The 27,662-nt window shown below is 41.3% G+C and overlaps 1 protein-coding gene across 1 annotated transcript; it reads left to right on the forward strand.

Annotated features, from left to right (window-relative positions):
- Positions 1 to 2,065: 2,065 nt before the first annotated feature.
- znf574 (zinc finger protein 574) lies at positions 2,066 to 27,662 on the forward strand. Its single transcript, XM_017469637.3, has 7 exons — positions 2,066 to 2,172; positions 10,118 to 10,281; positions 13,514 to 14,885; positions 16,097 to 16,550; positions 18,883 to 18,977; positions 20,578 to 21,008; positions 26,717 to 27,662. Exons 2-7 carry the CDS (start codon positions 10,120 to 10,122, stop codon positions 27,242 to 27,244), a joined length of 3,042 nt encoding a protein of 1,013 aa, XP_017325126.1. The 5' UTR covers positions 2,066 to 2,172; positions 10,118 to 10,119; the 3' UTR covers positions 27,245 to 27,662.

Consider the following 27,662-nt stretch of genomic DNA (forward strand, 5'->3'; position numbering starts at 1 on the left):
AGCCAATATAAGCATTTTCACTAGTGCTCTTAGGACAAACTGGTAGACCATCATTGCCAGCTGGTAAAAAGGAAACAGTTTCTGAATTAATGCTACTATGTCATAGACAAGATGTAGATTTGCATCAGCTTGGATTGTTTTATACCTCCATTTGGGTAAAATATCAGTATTTTATAACTGGTCGTTGAAATTAATATGACCCTGACCAGGATAAACTGGTTACTTAAAATGAATGAATGTGTTTAGGTTACTAATATTTGTCTAATATGAGCCAGCTCTAATAGTCATGTCAAGTGGGTTTTTATCGTCATTTTTCTATATAGCTTGTATACACATACTGTAATGTTTATTATTGCCACCCTTCTAGAATTATAATGTTTACCTGTATTTCATTGTATTATTATTAATGAAAAGCATTTTTCCCCTACCATTAAAAAAAAAAAAAAGTCCTACACTACAATAAGCTTTTTCATCAAAACATTAACACTGCACCATTATTCTAAGAAGAGCACTTTGCCAATCAGCTCACAAAGGCCAAAAACACCGACAACTTCTGCCGTTACAGTAAGTGCACTATTTAATATGTATTTCTCTTTAGTGTGTTTTGCATTGTAGTTACAATAAAGACACTAAATATGCATGCTAACTCAGTTTCAACAGGCCGGGCTAATTTTCAGGCTAATCACATTCAGTTCCACAAACGAAGCTAATCTAAGCCCTGTTCAGTTACTAAAGCAATACATGCTTTTAGATAAACCTAAAACTCTACACATTTCATGTTATACATGTCATCTGTATCATAGCCTGTATGTCATCATACAGGAGAGCTTTTATTTTCTAGATCAGATGTTCAGTGATCAAATGTTTGCATACATTTTGTTAGTATTTGGTGGCATTGCCTTTTAATTGCTTGAATCAAGCACTTGGTGTAGCCTTCCACAAACGTTTCATGGTACACAATGCTGGAATTTTTGCTCATTCGTCCTGACTGAACTGGTGTAACTCAGTCAGATTTGCAAGCCTCCTTCCTCAGACACACTTTTTTAGTTCAGGGGACACATTTTCTTTGGGATTCAGGTTAGGGTTTGTAATGGCCACTCCAGTACTTTTACTTCACTGTCTCTCTGTAAACATTTTTATTACAACTTTGACAGTATGCTTAGGGTCATTGTCCTGCTGGAAGACCCATTTGCAACCCAGTTTCAACTTTCTAGCTGATGTCTTGAGGTTTTGCTTCAGTATTTCTAAATAATCCTCCTTCCTCATGACGCCATCTATTTTCTGAAGTGCACCAGTCTCTCTTTTCCAGCAAAACACCTCCGCAACATGATGCTGCCACATCCATGCTTCACAGTTTGGATGATGTTCTTCACATTAAAAGCCTCACCGTTTTCCCTCCATACATACTGATGGGCATTATGTCTGAATAGTTCAATTTTTGTTCCATCAGACCAGAAAACATTCCACTAAAAAGGTTAGATCTTTGTGATCACCTTCAAACTTCAGGCTGGCTTTTTTTTTTGTTTTTGTGCCGGGTTTTGAAGTAGGGACCTCTTCCTTGCGTGATAGCCTTTCAGACATGTAGGATTCTCTTAATGGTGGATGTACATACCCATGGTATCAAGGATGGAAGCAGGCACACTCTACATGAACTCCTAATTATGACAACTGGTCAATCAGACACTTCTACATTAGAAGTCATTACATCAATTTCAACTTTTAACTTTTTAAAGTCACGGTCAACTTAATGTATGCAAACTTTTGAACTTTGTGAAGTACAAATCTTCCAAAGTAGTGCTTAATTGCAGTGAAGAAGTATTTACTTATATATCTCAAACCACATATTTAGTAGTTGTGCCACTCAGTGTTTTAAATTACTCTGGTGGTTCGAGGCTTCATTCAAAACACTACAGTGCCTACTACCGTACTAAGCACTGTACTATAATGTTTTATATATTTACACTGCTCCACTATACAGTAGGGTTGACATTCTGTCGAGAACAGACATTTGTAAGAGTCGAGTCCAGTCTCCCAGTGACACACTCACACAGCCAAGTTTCTGGAAGTGCGATTCTATTGGTGGAATCGAAATCTCCTGTTGACCAATCACAGAGCTGCTTGTTGAAACGCTCCTAATATCATTTCAGATCCAAAGCAGTAAGGCTGTATTCGGTGAGTTTTTCTATTTTATGCCGTTAAAATAACACTTTGGTCGAGTATCATACTTCTATATCGGTTCTAGTATTTAAACAGTACTTGAGGTTGTTGGAGTTTTTACTGGGGGAGACATCCGCCGTTTGCGCTCGCGGAAGCGCCATTATTACCACCGAAGAAGCGCGCGCCGTCCTTCTTCGGCGCTTCTTCCACCTTGCTTGTGTTGTTTACAGCGACTCGGCACACACTGGCTGTGTCTTCAGCCCACAGCCGTCATTATAGATGCTGACCGAACAGAAATGTCAACGCTTCATTGGGTTGTGTTCAAACCGGCACGGGAAGGCGATGACATTTCTAAAATGCTAGCTAGCGGTTCCGCGTTAGCTCAATTGCTAATGTTTGCACCAAGCTAGCATGCTTATTTTAGCTAGCATTTGACCGGCTAGTTAGCCCAAGGCGTTGGCTATGCTGACTGACTAGTCTGCAAGTTTTAGTCAGATTTAAAAAAAATATATTTTTATTGTCAGTATTATTGCAAACTTATTTTGTTTATAATTATTGGTTATTTAGAAATGATAATGTCCCCGTTGACAGGAAGTCCCCTTATCTCCTTTTATATCGTTGATGTGAACCATACATAATGAACATAATGGCCCTTTGGGGTTCATTACTGTAAACTTTAGGTTTGTGCAGAGGTTACAAGTGGACTTTATTTTTTTTGAAGGACACCTCCTCTAAAATTAAAAAAACTCATACTTCATGTCATAACCAAGAACGTGTAGAAAACATTTACTTCAAAAACAATCTCCAACTGTGTGCCTGTATATTTATGTAAGCTATATCTATCTATCTATCTATCTATCTATCTATCTCTCTCTCTCTCTCTCTCTCTCTCTCTCTCTCTCTCTCTCTCTCTATATATATATATATATATATATATATATATATATATATATATATATATACATATACATACATATATATGTATATGTGTGTGTATATATATGTATATGTGAATGAGAGAGATGTGTATATAGATGTAAGTGAGTAATCAAGAACACGTCTGGTATTTGATAAAAAAGCAGAAGTTACTTAATATTCGGTGATCATTATTTATTTTCTGCATTTAGTCAAATGTTATGCTTAACTCTTAATCCTGGTGTCTGCCGTAAGGCATTTCAGAGTAAACCTTAGATATTACTCTTCACATATCTTAAAAACAAAACAAAACAAAAACCCGTGTATTTTTCATGAGCAAAGTGCCAAATGGCTTAATGCATTAGTTTAGTGTAGGAAGGTTAACTTCTTGTTTCTCTCTGAACCTGAAGAGGGCGCTGTTATTGGGTTCGGTGAGCACAGTCCACCCCCTTCCAGTAAACATGAGTTTAAAATAATATGAAAGATGTTTTTATCTTTATTTATTGTCATACTAAACTAATTAACTATATGCCACTCAGAGTTTGTTACTGTTAAAGTAGTTATGTAGGTGTCTGCTTTGTCCTTCAAACTGGTTAATATATGTGAGTGTCTGTTTCTATGTTAAATATTAATTGTCTTTGGGTAATAGGCAAAATTTGATGCAACATTAGTCAAGCTACCCTTCAAAAAAAAAGTCATTAGCTATGCTACAAGTTACTAACAAAAAGTAGCTAACTATATCAATGGTAGTTAAATGGGTTGTGATCGTCATTCAGCTTATGAATAACTGTATAATTTTGCATGAAAAATGAAGCAATTTAAAGATAATTCAGAACAATTATTAATTTATAGAGTTTTTAGTTATAGACCATTCAAAGGTATAGTTAATGCTCAAACTGTATATTATTAATATTATTATTATTCCATTAATTAATTAATCATGGATATAATCATAAATAAGTTAAGATAGTAAGTTTTTCTCGTGCTGCGCCCTTAAACGAGATGTTGAGGAAAACAATCAGACTGTTATATTCAGAACGTAAAAGAAATCCCTCGACATGCAATGATAAACTTATTTTATTTTATTTGTAAGTAAATGTAAACTTTGTGTTGTGTTGCATTACCAACTATGCGTCAGTCATTATAATAATACGCATTTGGAAAAAGTAACTCGTTACTGGAAAAGCGACACTATTTTTAAATTAGCGGAGCTACTGACACGCTACTGAAAAATGTAGTTAAGTTAGTAGCGTGACTAATTTTAATTAACTACTCCCCAACGCTGGATATAAATATGAGGTGACTCAGATGCCAAATTCCCCTCAGTCATTCATCAACATGGGGAAGATTAGAGAATACCCAAATGAAATGAGACAGAAGTGTGTTACTGTGTAAACTCTAGGGACTGTTGTGTCCCAGGACTATCTGAAGTACAGAAACCAGCCCATCTAAAGTCACTGAGATCAATTTTTTCTTCTTCTCTGCATTCTGATGTTTAATGTGACCGTTAACTGAAGCTCTTGACCTGTATCTTCATGAGTATACATAGACATATTGGTAATTGTTCAGGCTCAGTATTTCAGGTGGTCTGTATTAGGGTTGTCACGATACCATAAACATATCTTATGATACTATACCAGTGAAGAATCATGATGCCACACTATATTGTGTTAATTCATCATTCAAATCTACAAAACCGAACCAAATACGAAGAAACACATAGATATAAATGAAAACAGACAAACCAGGTTTTCCTCTCGACATTTTATTAATGAGAATGACTAACCGGCTATTGGGAAAAACTCCAGAACAATCATACAGTTGTCAAACAACAAATTAATCTGTTCATCTCCTCATCTGTTGTTCCCTAGAGCAATGAAATCGTGCACATGGAAATTGTGCATAAGAAGAGTACTAAGCATGAACACAACATTAGGAATAAATAACTGAATTTGGATACAAACTCCAAAATAATCATAATATTGGGAACGTTAGCTTGCTTACTGGCAAACTCGGTTAATTTTAGAACATACAGACAGCAGTTAGTGTAATGTTGGATCGCTTTGGCTAATTTTAGTATTTAGACAGCGCTTGGAATAACGTTAGCTCTCGCCTACTCGCAAACAGGAAATCTTTAAAGATCAAGGTACAGATTTTACCTTTATGTATTCCGCAAAAGCAATGGGATGTGTGGTTTTAGCGAAAGTTGTCTGAACTGTCGCACATACATGACTTACGGTACCGTTTAAAAAATACAGTGGCATCGGTGGTATTTTTAAGCTTTATTATCATGATACTATCGTAGTGCTGGAATACCGTGCAGCCCTAGTGTGTATATCACATGATGCAACACTGTCGGGTTTGGTCTTATTGTTTACTGATGACTTTAATCCTTAATTATCAAGATTTAATTACAAGGTGTGTAATGGTCTTTCGACGTAACGTGCGCTATACCATTTAGTGTGTTTAAACTCACCGTGTTTCAATTGGTGAAAGACACAATATTTCAGTAAGATCCAGTCTTTCATATCAGATTGAGACAAATCAGTTTTTTTCCTTCATTGAATCTTTGTTTAACCAGGTAATTCGTTAAAAGATGTAATACGTGTCCTCATAGTTTGCGTGGACTTGCAGTAGCTTTAGAATTTCTTCTGAAGCAGTCTGCAAACTGGGCTTCAGGTCCTTGTAAATCTCTGTGAATTGAAACAAGTCATAACAGTCCTCCGAGCCCCTCTGGATAAACCCCTGCATAGTAAGAAAAAATGTGTGGCCACAACTTATTAACACGTGGTAACAGGTTCCTAATGCATAGCTATAACTAAGTGAGTTGTGGGATCTAGATCAATTACAACGTGGGGAAGAGATAATTGTCATGGTCACGAGTTAGTAAGGCGTGAGAATGAGATAATTGTGTTGCCACATCTTAATGAGACACAATTATTGTGCCCACAAACTGGCCTTCATGATATATAAGGGTTTTATGATATATGACCATCAGGTGCTTGGGAGGGGGAAAAAAGCTTCCGCTTGTTTGTTTTAGTCAATATGTAGACACTGTAATGACTAGTAAAAATAATTTTATATATATAATATATATATTCCTGATAGCCTTCACGAAAGCCTTTGACAAAAGAAGAACGTATTGAAATCAGTCTCATGGCTGGATCAGGAAGCTGTCGCAAGGTTGCGACAGACATGCAGTTATATGCGTAACACCAGATGTGTTAACACGAGTTCATTATGAGTGGGGGAGACGACTCTGTGTGTGTTTACAAAAAAATGGCAGTCGTGTGGCGTATGTCTTGTAAATAAAGTTACCGTTTGCTAAAAAGTGTTAATTTCCCCTATGTATGGAGACACTTGGGACACCCTGTAGTGTCCGTTACTATGAAATCATTGCACTGTGATGATTTGGAAAATGATGCAAGGAATAAAGAAAATAAGTGACATGTTTTCATGTTTGAAATTATTATTATTATTATTATTATAACACCATTTGTGGATGTAACTGCGGTTCTGTGAATTCCGGATGATCGCCAGAGATGGTGCTACAGTAGTGGATGATCACAGCACCAGCCAGATGGGTAGAGAAAACAAATACCAACGAAGTCACGTGGTCACGTGAGCGGAGGTGATATAAGCCACTGCAGTTCAGCACTCCACCTTGGAGCATCTTCTCGCACACTCCGAGTGACCGGGGACTCTGCCGATCATCCGGAATTCCCAGAACCCCGGTTACATACGTAACCAGCGTTCTGTTTCATTCCTCCTGACTGCCAGAGAGGTATGAGTAGTAGATGACTCATACCAGAAAAAAGGAGTAACTCGCCAGAAAAAAACAGGTCACTGGCAAAGGACAGCTGAACCCACATCCTGGGATGAAGCAACGTAGACATTGTAGAATCTCGTGAAGGTACAGGGAGATGACCATGTTGCCGCAGCACAGATGTCACTAAGAGAGACACCCCTGAAGGCAGCCCACGAAGATGAAACAGCCCTGGTGGAATGGTAAGTGATGGACCCGGGCATAGGTTATTGGGCCTGCTTGTACGCTAAGGCAATAACTGCAACTACCCACCGTGACAGCCTATGTTTAGACAGAGGGGCACCCTTCTTAACACCTTCATAAAAGAAAAACAGCTCTTCCAATTGTCTTAATTGCTGCGTAGCCTCTACATAGCACCCGGGCCCATACGTGGCAGAGGAGCAGAGAATGTATGTTCAAAGCCTGTCGACTGGAAGGAACACAGTTCAATGGACTGGTGAAGGAGCACTTGGGAAGGAAAGTTGAATTGGGCCAGAGGACAACACCTATACCCTCTCGGGCTATATCTCATGCAGGACTGACTCGCTGACAGAGCATGAAGCTCACCAACCCTTTTCTCTGATGCCACAGCCGCCTTCAATGACTTCCACCTAAGATCTGCCCCCTCCAACTGTTCAAAGGGGGTTGGCAAAGAGACTCCAAAACCAGAGGTAAACTCCACACCAGAGAATGACCTGGATTGAGGTGCCTTGCACCCTTTAAGAAATTGCAAACCAGGTTATGGGAGCCCAAGGACGAGCCGTCCAGAGGTGAATGGTGTGCACAGATCGCCGCCACATAAACCTTTAAGGTGGAGGCTGCCCTACCACTGTCCAAAAGACCTTGTAGTTTTAGGTTTCCTACAGAGACTGCACATCGTGCAGGATCAAACCCACTAGTCTCGCACCACATACAAAAAGACTTCCATTGATAGGCATAAAGCGCTTGTGTGGAAGCAGCCCTCATGTTGGGGACAGTATGAACGACTGAAGGCTCTTAGTCTGCTAAGAGGGAATTGGCCCCAGAGGACAGATCCATAACTGCAGGTGGGTCCGGTTCGGATGCCAAATGTGGCCCTCCAGCTGAGACAATAGATCCCTCCTGAGGGGAAATGTCCATCAGCAAGGTTAGGAGCAAGGGAAACTATGGTCTGGACAGCCACTGTAGTGCCATCAGAAGCACCTTGTGTCTGCCTTGAGCAATTCTGTGTCTCCCACAGCAGCGGAATTGAAGGAAAGGCATACAAGGAGACAATCCGGCCAATTGTGTGACAGCGCGTCCTGGCCCTGCTGACTGGACGTTTCCAACTGGGCAAACCACAACGGGCAGTGAGTTGTGTTCTCTGAAGCAGATACTTCTGCCACACCAAATTCCTTGTCAAATGTCCTGATCTACATCTGGATACCCCTATGGTTCCAAACTGCTCCACAACCCTTGAGGGATGCATCGGTTCTTGCCACCTCCCGACAAGAGGGAGAAATCCCCAACGGAACGCCTGCCATCAAAAAGGCCTGTGAAGTCCACCGTTGGAGGGCACGCACACAACTGCGATTCACTACGATCCGCTGATGACGATGTTACGATAGGTCCAACTGAAGGCTGTTGCTCCACACCTGCAGGGGCCGCAGGTGAAGCAGTCCCAGAGGAATTACAGAGGGGGTCAACGACAGCATCCCGATCAGCCTCAATAACACCCCATAATGGAGAGACGCCCCCAGACGAGATGAGTCGTCTGAGACGGAGACAGAGAAGCTCGCATTGCGGATGAATCGATTGTCACCCAGATGAATGTAATGGATTGCGAGGGAGACAGCGAGCTCTTTGCCCTGTTCTTCAAAAGACCAAACTTGGCAATGTAGTCTAGTAGCAGCTGGGTATTGTGCACATCTTAGTCCCTCGTCTGAGCGCGAAGCAACCAATTGTCTACAATCCGATTCCGGAACCCCTAGGACCACAGGGGTGACGGGACAGCCTTCATACACCTCGTAACACTCGAGGGGCTAGACAAAGACCAGAGGGTAGAACCCTGAACTGGTAAGTCTGGTTTCTGAAACTGAAGTGTAGAAACGTCCTGTGATTCACAGCAATAGTAACATGAAAGTATGCATCCGTCAGGTCGGCACTTGTGAATCAATCTCCCTCTGTCACCGACTGAAGAACGTCAGTCATGCGCAACATGTGGAAGGGGAGCTTCTTTAAGAACTTGTTGAGTCTACTCAAATCTAAGATTGGACGAAAACCTCCATCCCGCTTTGGAACCAGAAAATATATGGAGTAGAACCTGTCCCTCTGAACCAGGGAGTGAACCACCTCTACTGCCCTCTTATCTAACAAGGATTGAATTTCTTGAGAGAGACCTGCTGAACGAAATGGGTCTACCACAACAGGGTCAGTGTTGGATCTGAAGAGTATATCCATTGCACAGTGTCACCAAGACCCAGTGGTCCGTTGAGAAAATCCCAAAGGAAAAACTTACCATAGCAAGCGGCTCTTAGCTCGACAGCGCGTAGCCATGATGCTAAAGAAAAAGCCCGTACTTTCCAGTGGTGAGTCCGGAAAACAAACAAGTTATTACCACAGACCAAATAGCGCAGTGCCAAACGTATCGTCACAGCTTGGGAGGACGAATTTTCGCTGCTCCGAGAAAGCTGCACTTTACGATGTGATGAAGAAACTACGACGATGAAAAAGGTGGAGTGCTGAGCAGCAGTCGCTTATATCACCTCCGCTCAGCTCATGTTGGTATTTATTTTCTCCACCTATCTGGCTGGCACTGCGATCCTCCACTACTCTAGCAACGTCTCTGGCGGACAGGAGTAATGAAGCAGAACCTAAGTTTTAATAGCTAGACACAATAAATGGCATTTTCTTGTAAAGGACATTCCATACTCTGTGCCTCTGTTATTCAAATCATTTTTAAGAAACATGAAAGCAAACTTCTTAAAAAAATAAAAAATAAAAATGTAATACCATGACTTAATGATCTCGTTCCTAAGCCTTACTAACTTGTGTCCCTGACTTAATGATTTAATTCCCATGACTTAATGATCTCGTTCCTAAGCTTTACTAACACATGGATTAGGGTCCCGCTCCCATGCCTTGTAAGTTTTGGCTGTGCATTATTTTTTACTAAGTAGAGATGTCACCCACTGTGCTCAGTGCTCCGTGCCCTTAATCTAGAAGTTTGATTTTATTATTTGTAAACATTGTTTGCCCTGCTTGTGTGTTTCTCTGATGCAGACATGGAGAGCTCGTCGGTATACATGTGTTTCCCATGCTACCGGGAGTTCCCCACACTTGAGGAAGTGCTGACACACCAGCTGACCTGCACTGCTGAGAACACACAACCTCTGTCTGTTGGCACTGCTATAGAGGCTGCTGCCATCTCTGCTGGTCTACCACAGGTGCTTTCTCTCTGTCTCTCTCTCACACACACACACACACACACACATTATGAATACTATTATTTTGTCACATACTATCATACTGAGCAGCTCTACACGGTATAGTATTGAATTGCTGGCCCCTTCATACATCAGATTGTTGATCATGTATTAAGATCATGGTCATTAGTAGTACTTACCGACCCCTAGGGACATGTTAATGTGACATCTGACCCCTATTTCACTGACACAGTTTGGTGCTGAGCCTTGGATCCAGCGCATCTTTCTTAAAACTAGCCAAGAGTTCAAGTTTAAAAGCTTAATTATTACATAATCAACTAATAGAGGCACAACAGTCAGTACGTTTACATGGACAGCAGTAATCTAAATATTGTTCTTATTCTGAAGAAGACAATATTCTGATTAAGGTGTTTACATGAGTCGCTTTTAGAATATTCCTTTCATGTTCCCGTTTGACATGTTATAGAACAAAGATCGATTAACGGCACACGTCATTACATCCCTACACCACGACGTCCGACGTTCCCTCCAGAATTTCACGTATCGACATACAGTTGTTCTTCGTTATGGAACCGAATACAGTTTTGGGTGTTTCATTTTTTATTTTACGAAAGCTTCAAGTGCAGTTAATTATTCGTCATGCTATACGTCCAAATGGGTGACTGTTTGAAGCCGTGGGCTGCGTCCCAAACCGCGTACGTACATAATATATAGTAGCTGAAGTACATGTATTTGTCCTACTATATAGTAGGTAATTACATGGTTTCAGATGCAGGCCTGTTCGCTTGTATGCCGTCAAACAGTAGAGCACTGCCTTGTGTGTACGTGTCCTGTCGCAGAATGCGGTGAAAACTCACACGACGTTAATAGTGTGATTAAGGTGTGTACATGTCTGTAATGCACGTCGATAATGCGACTAAAATAGGAATACTCCACATTACATGGTACTTTCATGGTAGTTTCTTAATCAGAGTATTGTTTTAATCTGGTTAATATCAGAATATTGTTGTCCATGTAAACGTACTGTATAATAGCAACAAACGATGTTCTTTGTTTCATCTCTTCCATCGATCAAGTGTGATATTCATTTTACTCAATTGAAACTCTACTTGTGTATTATACATGGAATTTATTATGCACAGCATTATTAAATTAGATTCGTGTCATCAAACAGTATGTCCCTGAAAAGTTAAAAGATCCTTTTTGTTGTATCTTTGTTCATTTCAACCCTATTGCTACAATCCCATATAGCTTTAGGCACCGTTATTACCCAAGGTAATTACATACGATGCCTGTGAATGCCTCTATTTAGTTGAATCAGATTTTTTCCCCCAAATGGTGCTTGAATGCACAGCTGTAATTATCTGAAATAGGCTCTACGTCGAAAGTGTTGCTTTTAAGCCAAAAAGATATTTGAGATGTAAATTGAAGTGTAATTCAGGGTTGCGTATACTTCCTAATTTCCCTCTTAATTATAGCAAGAAAATTACACACTTGAGAATTTCCCTTTGTGTACTAATATTGGCGTACTTGCCGTAAAATTGTGATTTATTGTTTTCTAAACGAGCTAGTTGCACAAGTGCATCGCCTGCCCTAGAGATGAGTTTAGATAACCTTATACGGTGGGACATTAATGGTTTTTATTTTCATTAAAATGGCTCAGAAGGATAAGCTGTATGTGACTCATAGAGACTCATAAATCTCTCAAGATCAACGTCTAATTGATTTTGAAAAACAAAACACACACTGTATAATATATAAAGGCCTCTAACAAAGCAGGTATAGACATGGCTTGCTTACTCATTCATTCATTTTTTTTTGTACTTAAGTATGAATTTGCTGTTTGTTTACTTATCTAGTTATTGGATATTTAATATTTTCATATATAAATAATCTGCACTCATTATGGTGTTACAGAAGTGTTCTGAGAGTATTGATACAAAAATTCACAGAAACTTGAAACACAAATAGTTGCCTAATAAACTAGTTGGCTATCATTATCGCTTTAGCTAAAACAACTTCGACATATGTAACGATATGTAGTGTAAACTGCTCAGTGAGGATAAATCAGGTGACTGTCATTCACTAGCTCACCACCAAATTAGAGAACTGATACATGCCTTAAAATTTAAGCAAGAAAAAAGCTCCATCACACCTGAATCCATTTTTTCTCTTGATTATATTGGTCTGGAACGTCCTGTATCTCTGGAAACTTTGCGTTTTTTACGCTCTCTCGCTCTCTCTCTCTCTCTCTGTTCTGATTGGATGCTGACTCTTGCCCGTCACTCTTTATCCAGACTTCTTTGTTGCCTAAAGTTGGTGCATGATCAGTGTTTCTCGTATCTGGCACGTCATACGCTTTAACATTAAAATAAGCAATGCTTTGAATTATTTATTGAATTACTCTGTTGGTGGTGCACAAACGGAGAAAAATTCATGAAGGTTTTATAAGTAAGAGCCCTATTAGTTGCCATGCACATTTTTGAATGACTTCTTCACTTGTCTTGGCAATAGATTGGTATCTTTTATGTGCTTTCTGTTTACTCCTATCTTACCTGTTTCAGTAGACTTTGAAAGGCCCATATCTTTTGTGCTCGGATCTAAATACCATGCCATCAGTAGCGATAGTCTACGAATGCTCAGACTATTTTTAAATGCTGGCACAGCACACAGCTGGCAGACGGCTTTCGCCTCGTCAGATAAAGAGGATGTCGCAGACTGTTCCATCGGATTACTGTAATACAACCCCCCTGCTGGGTCCTTCCTAAAGACTCTGCAGTTAATAATGGTATTGAATGTGACACGAGAAAAAGGCTGTGAGTGTGTTTATGCTGTGGAAGCTTCGCGATTAGAAAGTGGCAGAAGGGAACGGTCTTTTGAGGTTTGCTTCTTTCTTGCGACTGTAAGTGCAGTAAAAAGGTAATTGAGATTGGCTTTCAGAATGTGTTGAAAGTAAAGTGCGTATACATACCCAAGACGATTGTGTGCTGGAATAATTTACGATGGACACAAAGGAGTGATTCGACACTGGCGTGCATTAGCAAGCTTCCAGTGGCCTTTATGTAGGTTGTATGCGTTGTGTTTTGCAAGTACAAACTGAACGTTAAATTGTTTAATTCGAATGCATTTACGATTAGAACAGCTTGTTCAAGAGTTCATGGAAAATTCTCAATCGAACGAGACTTGACACTGAACTCTCCCTTCACTTTTTTCTGTTGTCTCTCTCCTTCAGTTGGAAGGTCAATCAGTGTATGTTCCTGAGGTTCAAAATGAGAGAAAACCTGTACCCTCCTCAGATGTACCACGTGTCCTCTACCAGTGCGCTGACTGTGAGCTCCTATTTGATGCACTCTTGTTGTGGCAGCAGCACCGAAAGCTCGGCTGTGGCCTGGAGACTGGACCTGGACCAGGACCAGGACCTGGACCTGGGGACGTGGCTGCCACCTCTTTGCCACGACCCATTAGCCAGATACATGCAAGCAAAGTGTCTTATAATGATCAGCCAGTTGAGTTGGAAGGAGGAGTCAAACTTGAATCAAGTGTGGAGACTTTTACTCCAGTGAACTCAGAATTAATAGATATCAATGCCGAAGATGTTCCACAACTGAATTTAACATGCAGCAGTGATCCCCCTGAGCCCTCTGAGGAACCTGAACCTCAGCAGCCTGAGTGCACTGAGCCTGTGCAGGAACCAAGCCCACAAGTGAGACGGAGAGGTCAGAAGAAGGCCAAGCCTCCCTCTAGCCTGCTGTGTGTGGAGTGCGGCCGCTGCTTCAGCTTGGCTTCAGAGCTGGTGACTCATCGGAAGACGGCGCACAACCTGAAGGAGGCCATCCACCGGTGCAACGTGTGCGGCGAGGGCTTCCTCAACACCACGCTCTTCCTCTACCACCGCAAACAACACCGCAGTCAAATACAAGAAGAGGAGCAGAAAGAGGTGGAAGTGCCCCAGCTCTCCACCACCCTGCTGGAGGCTCCAGGTGAAGGTCTGCTCCTGCTTGCCACCGCCGGAGAGGGCCAGAGTCTGATGGAGATTACCAGCCTGGAGCAGACGGTATCCGACGGTGTGCCCATCCCTCAGGTGGAGGTGGAGGTCGATCCTGTGATTAGAGGTGAGGTCATCCAATCAAATGGAGATGAACCTGTGCCTCAGGCAATTGAAAGAGAACAAATAGAGGAAACAGAAGTTGCAGAGATTGTCAACATGGAAGAGGAGGAAGTTGAAGGCAGAGCTGAGGCCACGAATGAGGAAGTCATTGAAGAGCGACAAGTGGAGACAGAGACTAGCAATGTGGACATAGCACAGATGGATGAGGAAGCATCTGCAGGGCTTTCCACATGCCCGAATTTCCTGTGTAGCCAGTGTGGGTGCTCTTTTAATGCTGAGCACGAGTTAGCAAAGCACCGCAGTAGTGAGCACGGCCTAGCGGAGGCACTGCACAGTTGCACGGAGTGCGGCCAGGAGTTCATGAGCACCACTCAATTTCTGTACCATCGAAGAGAACATCGCAAGGCCGTACCCTCTCCTGCTAGACTGAACACCACCTTCATCCCTCTGGCCAAACACCCTCCTGCATCCACTGCCCTCCTGCTTCGACGGCCAGGTCAGTGGCTGCTTACGTTTACTTCTGTACGTCCGTCCAAGCAGTACGAGTTTCAGAATCTCACAGCTGCATTTTACATAGATATTCTAGAGCTCTGAAAACCATATTGCATACTGAATCCCATTCAAAATCTTGGTCCATTAGTGTCAAGTGTATTCGGTGTCTAGGAATCTTGAACGGATTCATTTTCTATACAGCACGGCTCTGACATTAGTGTCAGCTGCAAGGCAACGCGTGCGTTTGTATTAATGCGCTCGTTTTAATTGCGCCTCAGACTCTCCCCATAACCCACGACTAATAATGAACAGATTTTTATGAAACATTTACAGAAGGAGCCACGGGTATAAGCACTTTATTGTAAGCAGTTTATTAATCAATAAAGGTTGTACACTGAAAGCAGTAGTGGTGGTGATGATAAGAAGAACACATAATGAGTCAGTACTGCGTGTTATTCATTAGGGAAGGACGACAGGAAGCAACAGTGTGCAAGAAGCATATGTTAATTAAGTGCAATAGCATGCATGCTTTCATTTATAGCACCGTGGCATTTGGTATATTAGGGTTCAGAGATGTTCCTTAATAATCACTAATAGTCAGTCTCGTTTGGAAAGATATCAACAGTGGAAAAATGTTTAGTTTGAGTTCTAGTTAGTTTGCATCTTCCATCTTGAATAAGATAAGACGTCCTCTAATTACTCGTGTCCCTGTCCGTTTGATTTTATAAACGCCTCCAGGACAAAAATGGCACAAAAATCCGAGACTAATTTTTGTACATTTACCCTCATTAAAAATGCCAGGATCAATGGATAGGCATGAATATGCAATTTGGACACACCCACATGTTCTCCTGTAATCCTAAATAACTAGTAGGATGGTTAACTTGTTTGTGTTTGTCACAGGTAGACACACAAGTAAGATTTCATGTTAGTTTATCATGCACGCTCTGTGGCTAAAAATCTTGCACGCAGTCGGTCTCAAGCTGTTGAACCTATTTTATGACGTCGTAAACTCTTTCATTTTTTGAGCAGAATTAAAGCGAGAGAATCTTTTTAAAAGGAAATGTCTGACTTTTTTGATGCGCTAGATAATTTGATCAAATCTGCAGTCTACATAATTGCAACCAGGGATGCTTTTGTCTCTCTGTTTATCAAATAATTTCGATAAATGATAAGAACACTGTTGAAAATGTTCGTCTCCCCGCCATCCCTCAGAAAGCTTGACTGAAACGACGCTGGCCGACGTCACGCTCGAAGCCACAGCCAAGCTGAGCCGTGATTGGTCACGCACGCCGCTCCCCCACGAGTGCCCGCACTGCGGGCAGGGCTTCACGCGGCGCAGCCTCCTGCGCGAGCACGTCTTCCAGCACACGGGCGAGAAGCTGTTCAACTGCAACGTGTGCAACAAGAGTTTCCCGACTCCTGCTGGTCTGCTGCGCCACAGCCTGTGCCATGGTCCACCACGCTGCTTTACCTGCCCCATCTGCACCAAGACCTTCTCTCAGCCTGCCTCGCTCAAGCGCCACATGCTGATCCACGAGGATTGCACAGAGAGGAGAGGCCATGGGCGAAGCAAAGGCCGAGGACGTCCTCCTGGAGACACCCGTCTGCTCACCTGTCCCGACTGCCCAGCCAGCTTCAAGCTGGACTCCCAACTGCAGATGCACAGGTGAGTGTCATTGAAAGCTTTCGTAGGAAGTAGCAAGAGCATCTTTACTTCCTGTAGATGATTCTTTAACAAACTTGAGTGTGTGCCGAAAAGGATAGTAGAGTAGAGAAGAGCGAATGCTTTATAGGCATTCGTTTAATATTCACACTCATTCTAGTGGGTACATTTCCAGTGCAGTGCTTTTATTTCTGAAGGAGAATGTTTCTCTTAAAAAGTCGGACTTATAAGACTTATTCTAGCGCTGTCGTTGACTAAATAATTGAATACTTCCCCTGCTGCTGCAGTATTATGCTAGTTAATAGCATTCTGTTTGAAACCATGCACTTAAAATGAGTTAATGTGACAGAAAAAAGTTATATTGGGTTGTATGATTAGCATATCACGGGGTTTTTTTCTTACAGTCTCACCACTCTTAGATATGCCATGGTTCATGTACTGGTGAGACGACAGATATGACAGCCGCACTCGTGTCGAACACGTACAGCGCGTTGGTGTGCAGACGGAACGTGAGATTTGAGCAGGAAGTGAATGAAGCTTCACCCTTGACCCACCTCATTACAAGGGATGACCTCATCAAGCTGTGTCTTTGAGATATTAATCAGCCTGTGCCAGTCCGGTCTCCAGAGGTCCTTTTTCAGATTATAAATCCAGTGAGAAGGGAATTTAAACCCTCGAATCGACTCCGATCTGACAACCACGGTTCAGTTTACAGAGGTTAGGCATTAATGGGGAAAGCGGCAGTGTGCTCAGCATACTAAAAACCTTTCTGGGTTATAAAAAGCACCTTTTTTTTTTTTAGGCTCTCATGAAACAATTCCATCTATTTATAATTCCATTATAAATAGAGTTTTAATGGCCGAGACCGGCTTATATAATGATAGTTATTACATACATACTGTTGTAAAGTTGACTTTTTTTGGGGGGGATGATTTCACATATGCAGAGTCAAAATATAATGTGTTTGGTTGCAGTGAGAAAGCGGTTCGATCCGGACTCGACCCAGTTGGTGGATCTAAACCGAACAGGCACAGATGTATTTTGGTTTGCAGTATATTTTGTAGATGCGAGCTGCTAAACTGAGCCTCGAGGCACAAACCGAGTCAAAAGACAGAGCTGTAGAGCTGCCGAAGAGCTCAGTTCCGGGCTGAATTTTACGACCTTTTAAAAAGCAAAAAGTTAGTCTGTAGAATTTGGACTGACATCATCATATGAGTCAGATCCTAAAACGATGGAAGGAATTGCCTGATGATGAGATTGTGTTACTGTAAGCATTTCACGTTTCTGGTCCAAAAATTATGTTTACTGTTTATATTTTTGCCGATTTTTTATTTTTTTTTGGAAGCATTATCTTTTGAGCGAACCAACAAATGCCTCCAGCCCACACGGTCTTTTTCCAACTGTTCAACATGAGGCAGGGTCTGTTGCTGGTGAAGATGCTTCAGTTTCTCGCTGCATATCGATCAACGATGATAATAATTAATTAATTAATAATTAGTAATAAAAACAAGCTTCATGTAGCATTTTAGCTGAAAAATGTAGCTGAAAAATGATTACTAAGATACTAATATAAATGGAAATATACAACGAGAAAATCAATCAGTAAAATGAAAAAAAAAGATTTGATGATTTGACTAAAAAAAGTATTTGATAAGATTTTATAAATCTCCACCCTGTGCTCCTGCTACTAATCTATTTTGATCTGTAGGCAGCCAGCGTTCATTGTCCATGTACATATATATTTCTTTGCATATTCCATCTTGTTTCAGAGAAGGACTCAAAGGTTGTTTAGTTTGGTGGATTTATAAAACAAACTTCTAAAATATGTACTCATTTTCTAATCCATTCTAATTCATTCACATTTATTGCCGCCCCCCCCCCCCCCCCCCCCCCCCCCCAACCCTGTCCATTAGTCCATTAGTGGACAGGGAGCATCATAGGAGCACCGCTGACCTGGTGTGATTTGGATGATGTATATGTGAGGCACAGCTTGTATATTCTGACACCTCAGTGTATACACAGACTGTGTTCCTTTCAACTAATCATACAGTGGGGGGAAATATGTATTGAATTCGTCAACATTTTTTTCAGTAAATATATTTCCAATGAGGTTAGTCACTTGAAATTTTCACCAGACATCGGTATTAACTCATGAAATCCACACATATAAAGAATTCACAACATTTAAAGTCCATAAATGAAGTTATGTGTAATAAAGAGGAACGACACAGGATAAAAGTATTGAACACTTTAAAAGAGGTTAAAGTGTTAAAATTATTATGATGAACTAATTTGAATGATTGCTTTGATTTATTTATTTATTTTCCTGCTGCAGGCTGCTGCACACTAGTCACCCTTTCCCATGCAGTGTGTGTGGACAGGCGTTCAAGCGACGGAAAGAGCTCGACCTGCACTCTCTCATGCACCAAGGTCAGAGGCCAGCGTTGAGTTTACTCCTCACGATCAATGTGTTTCCTCGTATAAATACACTGTATGGCCAAACGTCTGTGGACACCTGATCGTCACGCCGATATGTGGGTCGTCTCTAAACTGTTGCCATAAATTTGGAAACACACAGTTGTATAGGATGTCGTTGTACGCTGTAGATTTACAATTTCCCTTCATTGGAACTAAGAGGCCCGAAACCTGTTCCAGCATGACCGTGTTACTGTGTACAAAGTGAGCTACAGGAAGACATGATGTGCCAGCGTAGGGGTGGAAGAACTCGAGTGATCCGCACAGAGTCCTGACATCAATCCCACTGAACCCCTTTGGGATTAATTGGAATCCTGACTGCGCACCAGCCCTCCTCACCCGACATCAATGTCCAACCATACTAATGCTCTTGTGGCTGAATGAGCAAATCCCCACAGTCACGCTCCAAAATCTAGTAGAAAGCCTTTGAGGTTATTATAACAGTAAAGGGGGGAATAAATCTGGAATGGGGTGTTCAACAAGCACATATGAGTGTTATTGTCAGGCGTCCACAAACTTTTGGCATTATAGCATATATACACAATGCAGAATCTGCTCAGTGCCTATTTAAACAAACACACACCTATTAAGTTATCAGTTATGTTCCTGTCAAGTCAGATTATACGATTAAGGTTCGTTCACGATAGTCCTACCACGCCATGTTGTTAGTGTTGGTGACTTTTCGACACTCGTTGCGGTGATGTTGACATTCCGAGATTTTGATTTCTTGAAAGGCAGCAAACTGACCACCATTAAGCATGCCGTGTTAAGCAGTCTCAAACAAGACCACCGACCCCAGCAGTTTTTTCACAGTTTTAGGCTATGATAGCATAAAGCAGCTTATGTGCTCACGTATAATTCTGCTGTTTGACTTCTCTCTCTCTCTCCCTTTCTCATACATTCACGGTTCCCCTTTGACGAATGTCCTCTTATTGATTGGGACTCAGACAGGAAGGGGTAAATGGGGTCAGAGGTCACATTGATTAGCTGCTGTATTGATAAGCTCAGCTGCTGATCAGTCACTTTCTCATCAGGCTAATACCAGTTACTGGGGTGAGTGTGTGTTTGTGTGTGTGAGAGAGAAACAGAATGAGAAGATGGCAGTTCATTTGTGCAAGCGTGTGTGTTTGAAGACTGTAAAGGTCATACTCCGATAGCACAGCTGCATCTAACAGCAGCATTGGATCCGTCATTGAGTTCCTAAAGTTCTATTTATCTTTGTATTTTGTTCCTCATGTCTTTAGATAAAGCTGAGAGCACAGTGTGTTAGTGGTTTTTTTTATTTTTTTTTTTTTTATACCAGTCTATATTTTTCTCCAGATAAGAGACATAAGGTGTATGTCTATGTTATGCTTTTGAAACTCTCCACCTTTCCTCTTCTTTTTCCTAGATAAGGAACCTAAAGTATATGTGTGTTTGTCTGAGATTTTCCTTTTTGCCTTTGTAGATAAGTGACTCTCTCTCTTTCCTGTTCCTCTATCTCTTTCTCTCCCCCTAGGCAAGAGATCTGTGGTGTGTATGTGTGTTTTAACCTCTGGTGTAATCCTCTCTCTAGATAAGGAGCCTGTGGTGTGTGCTCAGTGTGGCTCTCAGTTCCTGAACCAGGCCGTATTAGACGTGCACGTTCAGCGCTGCACAGGAAAAATTACTCAGCGGCGCCGTTATCCAGGTCATGGGCGTGGCCGAGTCGGGGGTCAGCTTGAGTGCGATATGTGTGGCCACCGCTGTGTGACCCAGGATGGTCTGGAACTGCACCGGCTCTCGCACACAGGCCAGACGCCGCTACGCTGCCCTCTCACACCCTGCAGGAAACGATTCGCTTCCAGTTCATCCCTGGCACAGCACGTGGTGGCGCACTGCCGTGCGCCGCTGTCCAAGAGGAACACCCCACGCCGCTTCACATGCGATTTCTGCACCAAGGAGTTTGCCTACGCCTCCACCTTCGCCGTGCACATGCGCACACACACAGACGAGAGGCCCTTTGAGGTGAGCTCTACTTTCTTTAACATTCAGCAAAAAAACAAAAAAAACAAAACGCAAACACTTACTTTCATTTCTGTAAAATGTTCTTACAAATAACTTGAAAGAAAATTTTTATAAAATATAAAGTTTAAAGCTGTGGCCTCAGCACATGTGTATTAAGTGGCTGAGAAAACCCGTTTGGAAAACTGAATTCTGGACTGGAGTGCTTGTTTGTGTTTGGATCTGCCTCCTGTCAGTCATTTTATAGACACTGTACTCATCAGGCCACCTTAGATCATGGGGTCTTTGTGAACATGGATGGGAAGTAGGGAAGTAAAAAAAAAAAAATTTGTTCAAAAGTCTAATCCACCTAACTGTTACAGAACTAATTGTAAATAAAATTCTGTAATTGTATATAAAAAGTTATATACACAGTAATTTTTCCTTTAGTACAAACTTTGTTATAGATTTTTATTTTATGACTCTTACATTACCGGGTCAGTACAAAAAACGTTAGATTCCCAAACATTAGATTTCCTGCACAAAATGAAATGTTACAGAAAAATATTTGTAGGTCAGTAAAGAAAGCAGTATATTAAGTGGTAAGAGACACTTTTCAGACAAAAAACACAATGAAGGCTGCTGAGTTTTTTTTGCAAAAATAAGAAGCGACAGTCAAAGTCTCCAGAAGAACCGTTTCTAGTTCTGCAAGATGCTCAATAACACTTACAGCTCATTTCCTTATAAAACTACACTAATTGTACCTGAGACTACTATAAAGGGTTGTCACGCTAAATATTGACTTTATTTAGATTATATATATATATATATATATATATATATAATTTTTACATAAATTTGCAAAGATTTCAAACAAACTTCTTTCACGTTGTCGTTATGGGGTATTGTTTGTAGAATTTTGAGGAAATAATGAATTTAATCCATTTTGTGATAATGCTGTAACATAACAAAATGTGGAAAAAGTGAAGCGCTGTGAATACTTTCCGGATGCACTGTACAGTGAGGGAAAAAAGTATTTGATCCCCCTGCTGATTTTGTACGTTTGCCCACTGACAAAGAAATGATCATTCTATAATTTTAATGGTAGATTTATTTGAACAGTGAGAGACAGAATAACAACAAGAAAATCCAGAAAAACACATGTCAAAAATGTTATAAATTGATTTGCATTTTAATGAGGGAAATAAGTATTTGACCCCTCTGCAAAACATGAGTTAGTACTTGGTGGCAAAACCCTTGTTGGCAATCACAGAGGTCAGACGTTTCTTGTAGTTGGCCACCAGGTTTGCACACATCTCAGGAGGGATTTTGTCCCACTCCTCTTTGCAGATCTTCTCCAAATCATTAAGGTTTCGAGGCTGACGTTTGGCAACTCAAACCTTCAGCTCCCTCCACAGATTTTCTATGGGATTAAGGTCTGGAGACTGGCTAGGTCACTCCAGGACCTTAATGTGCTTCTTCTTGAGCCACTCCTTTGTTGCCTTGGCCGTGTGTTTTGGGTCATTGTCATGCTGGAATACCCATCCACGACCCATTTTCAATGCCCTGGCTGAGGGAAGGAGGTTCTCACCCAAGATTTGAGGGTACATGGCCCCGTCCATCGTCCTTTTGATGCGGTGAAGTTGTCCTGTCCCCTTAGCAGAGAAACACCCCCAAAGCATAATGTTTCCACCTCCATGTTTGACGGTGGGGATGGTGTTATTGGGGTCATAGGCAGCTTTCCTCCTCCTCCAAACACAGCGAGTTAAGTTGATGCCAAAGAGCTCCATTTTGGTCTGATCTGACCACAACACTTTCACCCAGTTGTCCTCTGAATCATGCAGATGTTCACTGGCAAACTTCAGACGGGCATGTATATGTGCTTTCTTGAGCAGCGGACCTTGCGCGCGCTGAAGGATTTCAGTCCTTCACGGCGTAGTGTGTTACCAATTGTTTTCTTGGTGACTATGGTCCCAGCTGCCTTGAGATCATTGACAAGATCCTCCCGTGTAGTTCTGGGCTGATTCCTCACTGTTCTCATGATCATTGCCACTCCACGAGGTGAGATCTTGTATGGAGCCCCAGGCCGAGGGAGACTGGCAGTTCTTTTGTGTTTCTTCCATTTGCGAATAATCGCACCAACTGTTGTCACCTTCTCACCAAGCTGCTTGGCAATGGTCTTGTAGCCCATTCCAGACTTGTGTAGGTCTACAGTCTTGTCCCTGACATCCTTGGAGAGCTCTTTGGTCTTGGCCATGGTGGAGAGTTTGGAATCTGATTGATTGATTGCTTCTGTGGACAGGTGTCTTTTATACAGGTAACAAACTGATATTAGGAGCACTCCCTTTAACAGTGTGCTCCTAATCTCAGCTCGTTACCTGTATAAAAGACACCTGGGAGCCAGAAATCTTTCTGATTGAGAGGGGCTCAAATACTTTTTTCCCCTCATTAAAATGCAAATTAATTTATAACATTTTTGACATGCGTTTTTCTGAATTTTCTTGTTGTTATTCTGTCTCTCACTGTTCAAATAAATCTACCATTAAAATTATAGACTGATCATTTCTTTGTCAGTGGGCAAACGTACAAAATCAGCAGGGGATCAAATACTTTTTTCCCTCACTGTACACACACACTGTATAAAATGCGTTATAAATTTCCTTACTCACTCACTTGTTTATAATGACTGACAGCTCAAACTCAGTCATTGTACAAATAGCCTTGGAACAGATGAGATTTCAGTTTGGGCCTTAAGGGCCTGGCAGGGGTTGTCTGGAATTTAACCCTATAAACTTTCCAGTTACTAACCCTTAACTGCCAAGCTACCACTCACTGTCCCAGTGTCTCTGACTGTCCTGTATACACCTTTGCTTAAATATCTAATATAATAAAATATAACATATAAGTATTGACTATATTGAACCATGTTCAACATCTCCATCACACGAGTTAAGCGGCGGTCACACTAGACTTTCAACACACACAATTTCTTCACAGACCGCTGCGAATATGGGCGGCAAATGGATATTACATCACTCACCAATCTTAAAATATACCGTTCCTGTATGTATACATGTATTTTGTATTCTTTTAAAGTTTTTTTTTATACAAATATATACACACGTTGTATATTTTTTCATACCACAGTGCTGCTGATTTCTCCAATCTGGTCATATTTCTATACCCACACATTATGGATTACGTACATAATCTAAGACTAATAAACAAAAAAATTTTTTGTATTTGCCAAAGAAATACATAATCAGTGATATGGTGAAGCAGATGTTTATTTAACATTTAATTTAACATCAGCGCTTTGTAATAGTCAGTAACAGTTCCACCATGGGGAGTCTTCAGGACAGAGGATTTTGTGCGTTGCAGTTTCTCACTAACATTTCAAGCTGCTCCTTATTAACTTAAGGGAGGGGGGAGGGAGGCTGGTGAGGGAACGACTGTTTATAGGTGCTGTGTAAGTGATAATGCAGACAGTCCACAACATTAAATGTAACTACAAACCGTTAAGAAAGTGTTGCATGTCGTTCATTAATAAATTAAACTTGGAACTGTGGGTAAATCACTGAGGTATAAAAGGAATAAAACACATCAGCGCATGCTGTTAAATGAAAATAATCAATATCGGGATGGTAACAGTAACAGAGCTTCAGGTCGTGGTTGATTATTTTCAGTTCAGTTGAATTCAGATTTATTTGTATAGCAATGGACATTGTCCCAAAGCAGCTTTATATATAAACATATAAATATGTAATATATAACTATATATATAAATTCAGAGTAAAGATTTTAAATAAATGAATTTGTCCCTAATGAGCAAGCCAGAGGTGGCGGTAGCAAGGGAAAAAAACTCCCTGAGATGATATGAGGAAGAAACCGTAGAGGAACCAGACTCAGAAGGGACCCCGTCCTCATCTGGGTGACACCGGATAGTACAATTATAAATAAATAAATAAATCCCTGCTATAAATGTGCTAATACTACATGCTGAAAGAGTGTAACCAGGAAAACTCATAACAGTTTTTACACGAAGTCTGTTTTGTTGAACTTATCCACTGTTCACTGATGGAGACTTGAGTGCTAAACCGTCGGTGCTAAGGCTATAATAGCATATAATAGCATATAAGACTGGCCGCCTTATGTCCCTTATGCATCCAAACATCCCAGTTCACCACAACATTCTTTAAAAAGAAATAAAAAAATAAATATTTTCCTTTAACAGCATACGCTAATATGTTTTTATCTCTTTACAAAATGACAACAGATGTGCTGTATATCATGCAGTATACAGTTAAAATTCACCGAACACTCCAGAGCTTAATAGTATACTGCTGACTTGTGTGTGAGGATACACATTTCTGCACACACAAAAAAGGAAAGAATACTTTTCAGGAGAGGAGAATATTATTTGCATGACAGTTTTGGCCTACTACTCATTAAAACTTTATTTTTAGCTCATGCAGCTGTAAAGTTGCTAGATGTTAGCAAGACTCGATAGAGGCTAATGCAGTCATAGATGTTTAGGCAGTAACTGATTCAATATAAAGATAATGATATAATATCATTATGTTGCTCAGCTCATGCTGCCATCTGTTACTCTTGCTTCTTATAAAACCTTGTGGCAAACAAGACAGGTATTGGTTTAAAAAAAAATAATAAAATTAAAAAGCCAGTTCAAATTGAGCTCGTGTTAGAAGAACGGTTTGTGCATTGTGCTGCATTGCTTTGTTGGCCATAACAAGATGTTCATTATATGCCAGAATTTTTATTACTAGTTAACCAAATGAGACCGATTCTGGTTAATATATAATTGGCTAAAACAACAGTAGACAAAAACCTTGTCTGTAATGAAGAACTATAGGTTGAGAAAGAAGCGCGCACACGATGTACACACGATGTGCAAAAGGACTGCGGGGTGACGTACTGACATCGGTCATTATTGTTACCTGTATTTATGTAACAAAAGCCCGGCTTTCACTGTTGTTTAAATGGAGCACACTTACGAAATAATATTTTTATAAACAATTTTAAGCAATCACCTCCACCATGATAAATAAACAAGCACAATCAATTAAAAAAAAAAAAAAAAAACCTTTTAGAGAGAGAGAGAGAGAGAGAGAGAGAGAGAGAGAGAAAAAAGGCCACTCTTTCCCCCTCTCTCTACTACTCTATAATTTCATTGTGTAACAGAGAGGAGATGCTTTTTGCGCTTGTGCAGTGGAACACTTCACTCTCCGCGAGTAGATAAGGACTCACTTCTATCCAGCGTAGCCTGCGTGCCAATTTGGCCTGGAGAAAGAAAAGTCCAGATATGGACTCGGTCCTCCCACACAGGCAACGGCACCGTGTTCCAAAAATGACTCGCTCATTTTCTTCTGGAGAATTATGTAACAACGTCATAATGAGGTGGAAATTCTCCTTCACACTGCGAACAACCCAGTCAGCATCTGTCTGTCCTCAGCTCCACAAGGACCTTGTACTGCGTTACTGATCCTTGCTGAATTTATCACGTTTATTTACGTCCAACTCTTCACGCATGTAGGAGGGTTGGCGACTAACATGAGATTTCAGCCGAGCGGATTCTTTTAAATATCAGGGAGGAAAACAAATTCGTGTTTCTGCTCAAATTTTTTTTTTTTTTTTTAAAATAATGGTAAACTCCTATAGTACTGATGTGAATTAATTCTCCTTACTCCTCTCTGTGCCCGTCTCTCTCTTAGTGCAATCAATGTGGGAAGCGTTTTCGGCAGCTGCCCCACCTGCAGGACCACGAGCGTATCCATAGTGGCGAGCGGCCGTTTGTGTGTTGGGTCTGTGGGAAGAGTTTCAGCGTGGCAGCACGATTAGCCGAGCACGCCCGGGTGCACAGCGGCGAACGCCCGTTCGCTTGTCCTCGATGCCCCACCGCCTTCCGCTCGCGCCCCAATCTCCACAAACACCTCCGTCTGCACGCCGTTGACCCCAATGACCCCATCACTGACGCCACTGCAGACCAGGACTCGGCCGTACAGACCATACTGCTGGTGCAGGAAGCCGCCTCACCCACATCCACGTCGGCCATGGCGTCTTCCTCCACCGCCGTCCCCATCATCCAGGAGGGCACGCTGGTGCCCGATCAGCACGGTGCCTCTGTGGTGTTCCTCCATAACAACATTGCAGTCCCTGCAGTTACCATGCCCACCATATCAGTGGTGGCTGGCCAAGAAGTCCCGCACACCATCGAGTTCATTATAGAGGAGACTGTGTAGAGAGAGAGCGAGAGGAGTGAATGGAATGGAAAGGAAAGAAAGACAGGGAGATTGGGGCCATTTGTGAAATGACTTGAGAGATGGGCACAGAGATAACTTAAGGTTATCTAGGCAAGAAAGAGAGAATGAGCTGAGGTTAAAACCTTACAGGATAAAGCCTTTCTCTTTGTATGTGTAGAAAAGAAAATGTTAGCTGATGCTTGTCTTAAATGGCTGTTCATTTTTTTGGACTAGCAGAAGCAGAATTCATCAATTATGCCAAAATTATAAGGAGGAAAAATTGAGCATGGCGTGTACAAGCCTGTATATATATTTCCACCACTCTGTCCTCATTTGAGTTCGGCATTATTACCCTTGGCATGAATTGCTCATAAACTTTATAGTGTGTGTTTTTAATAAAACAATTTGGCTTTCTGGG

Source organism: Ictalurus punctatus, chromosome 1 (genome assembly GCF_001660625.3).
Source record: "Ictalurus punctatus breed USDA103 chromosome 1, Coco_2.0, whole genome shotgun sequence".
Lineage (NCBI taxonomy): Eukaryota > Metazoa > Chordata > Actinopteri > Siluriformes > Ictaluridae > Ictalurus > Ictalurus punctatus.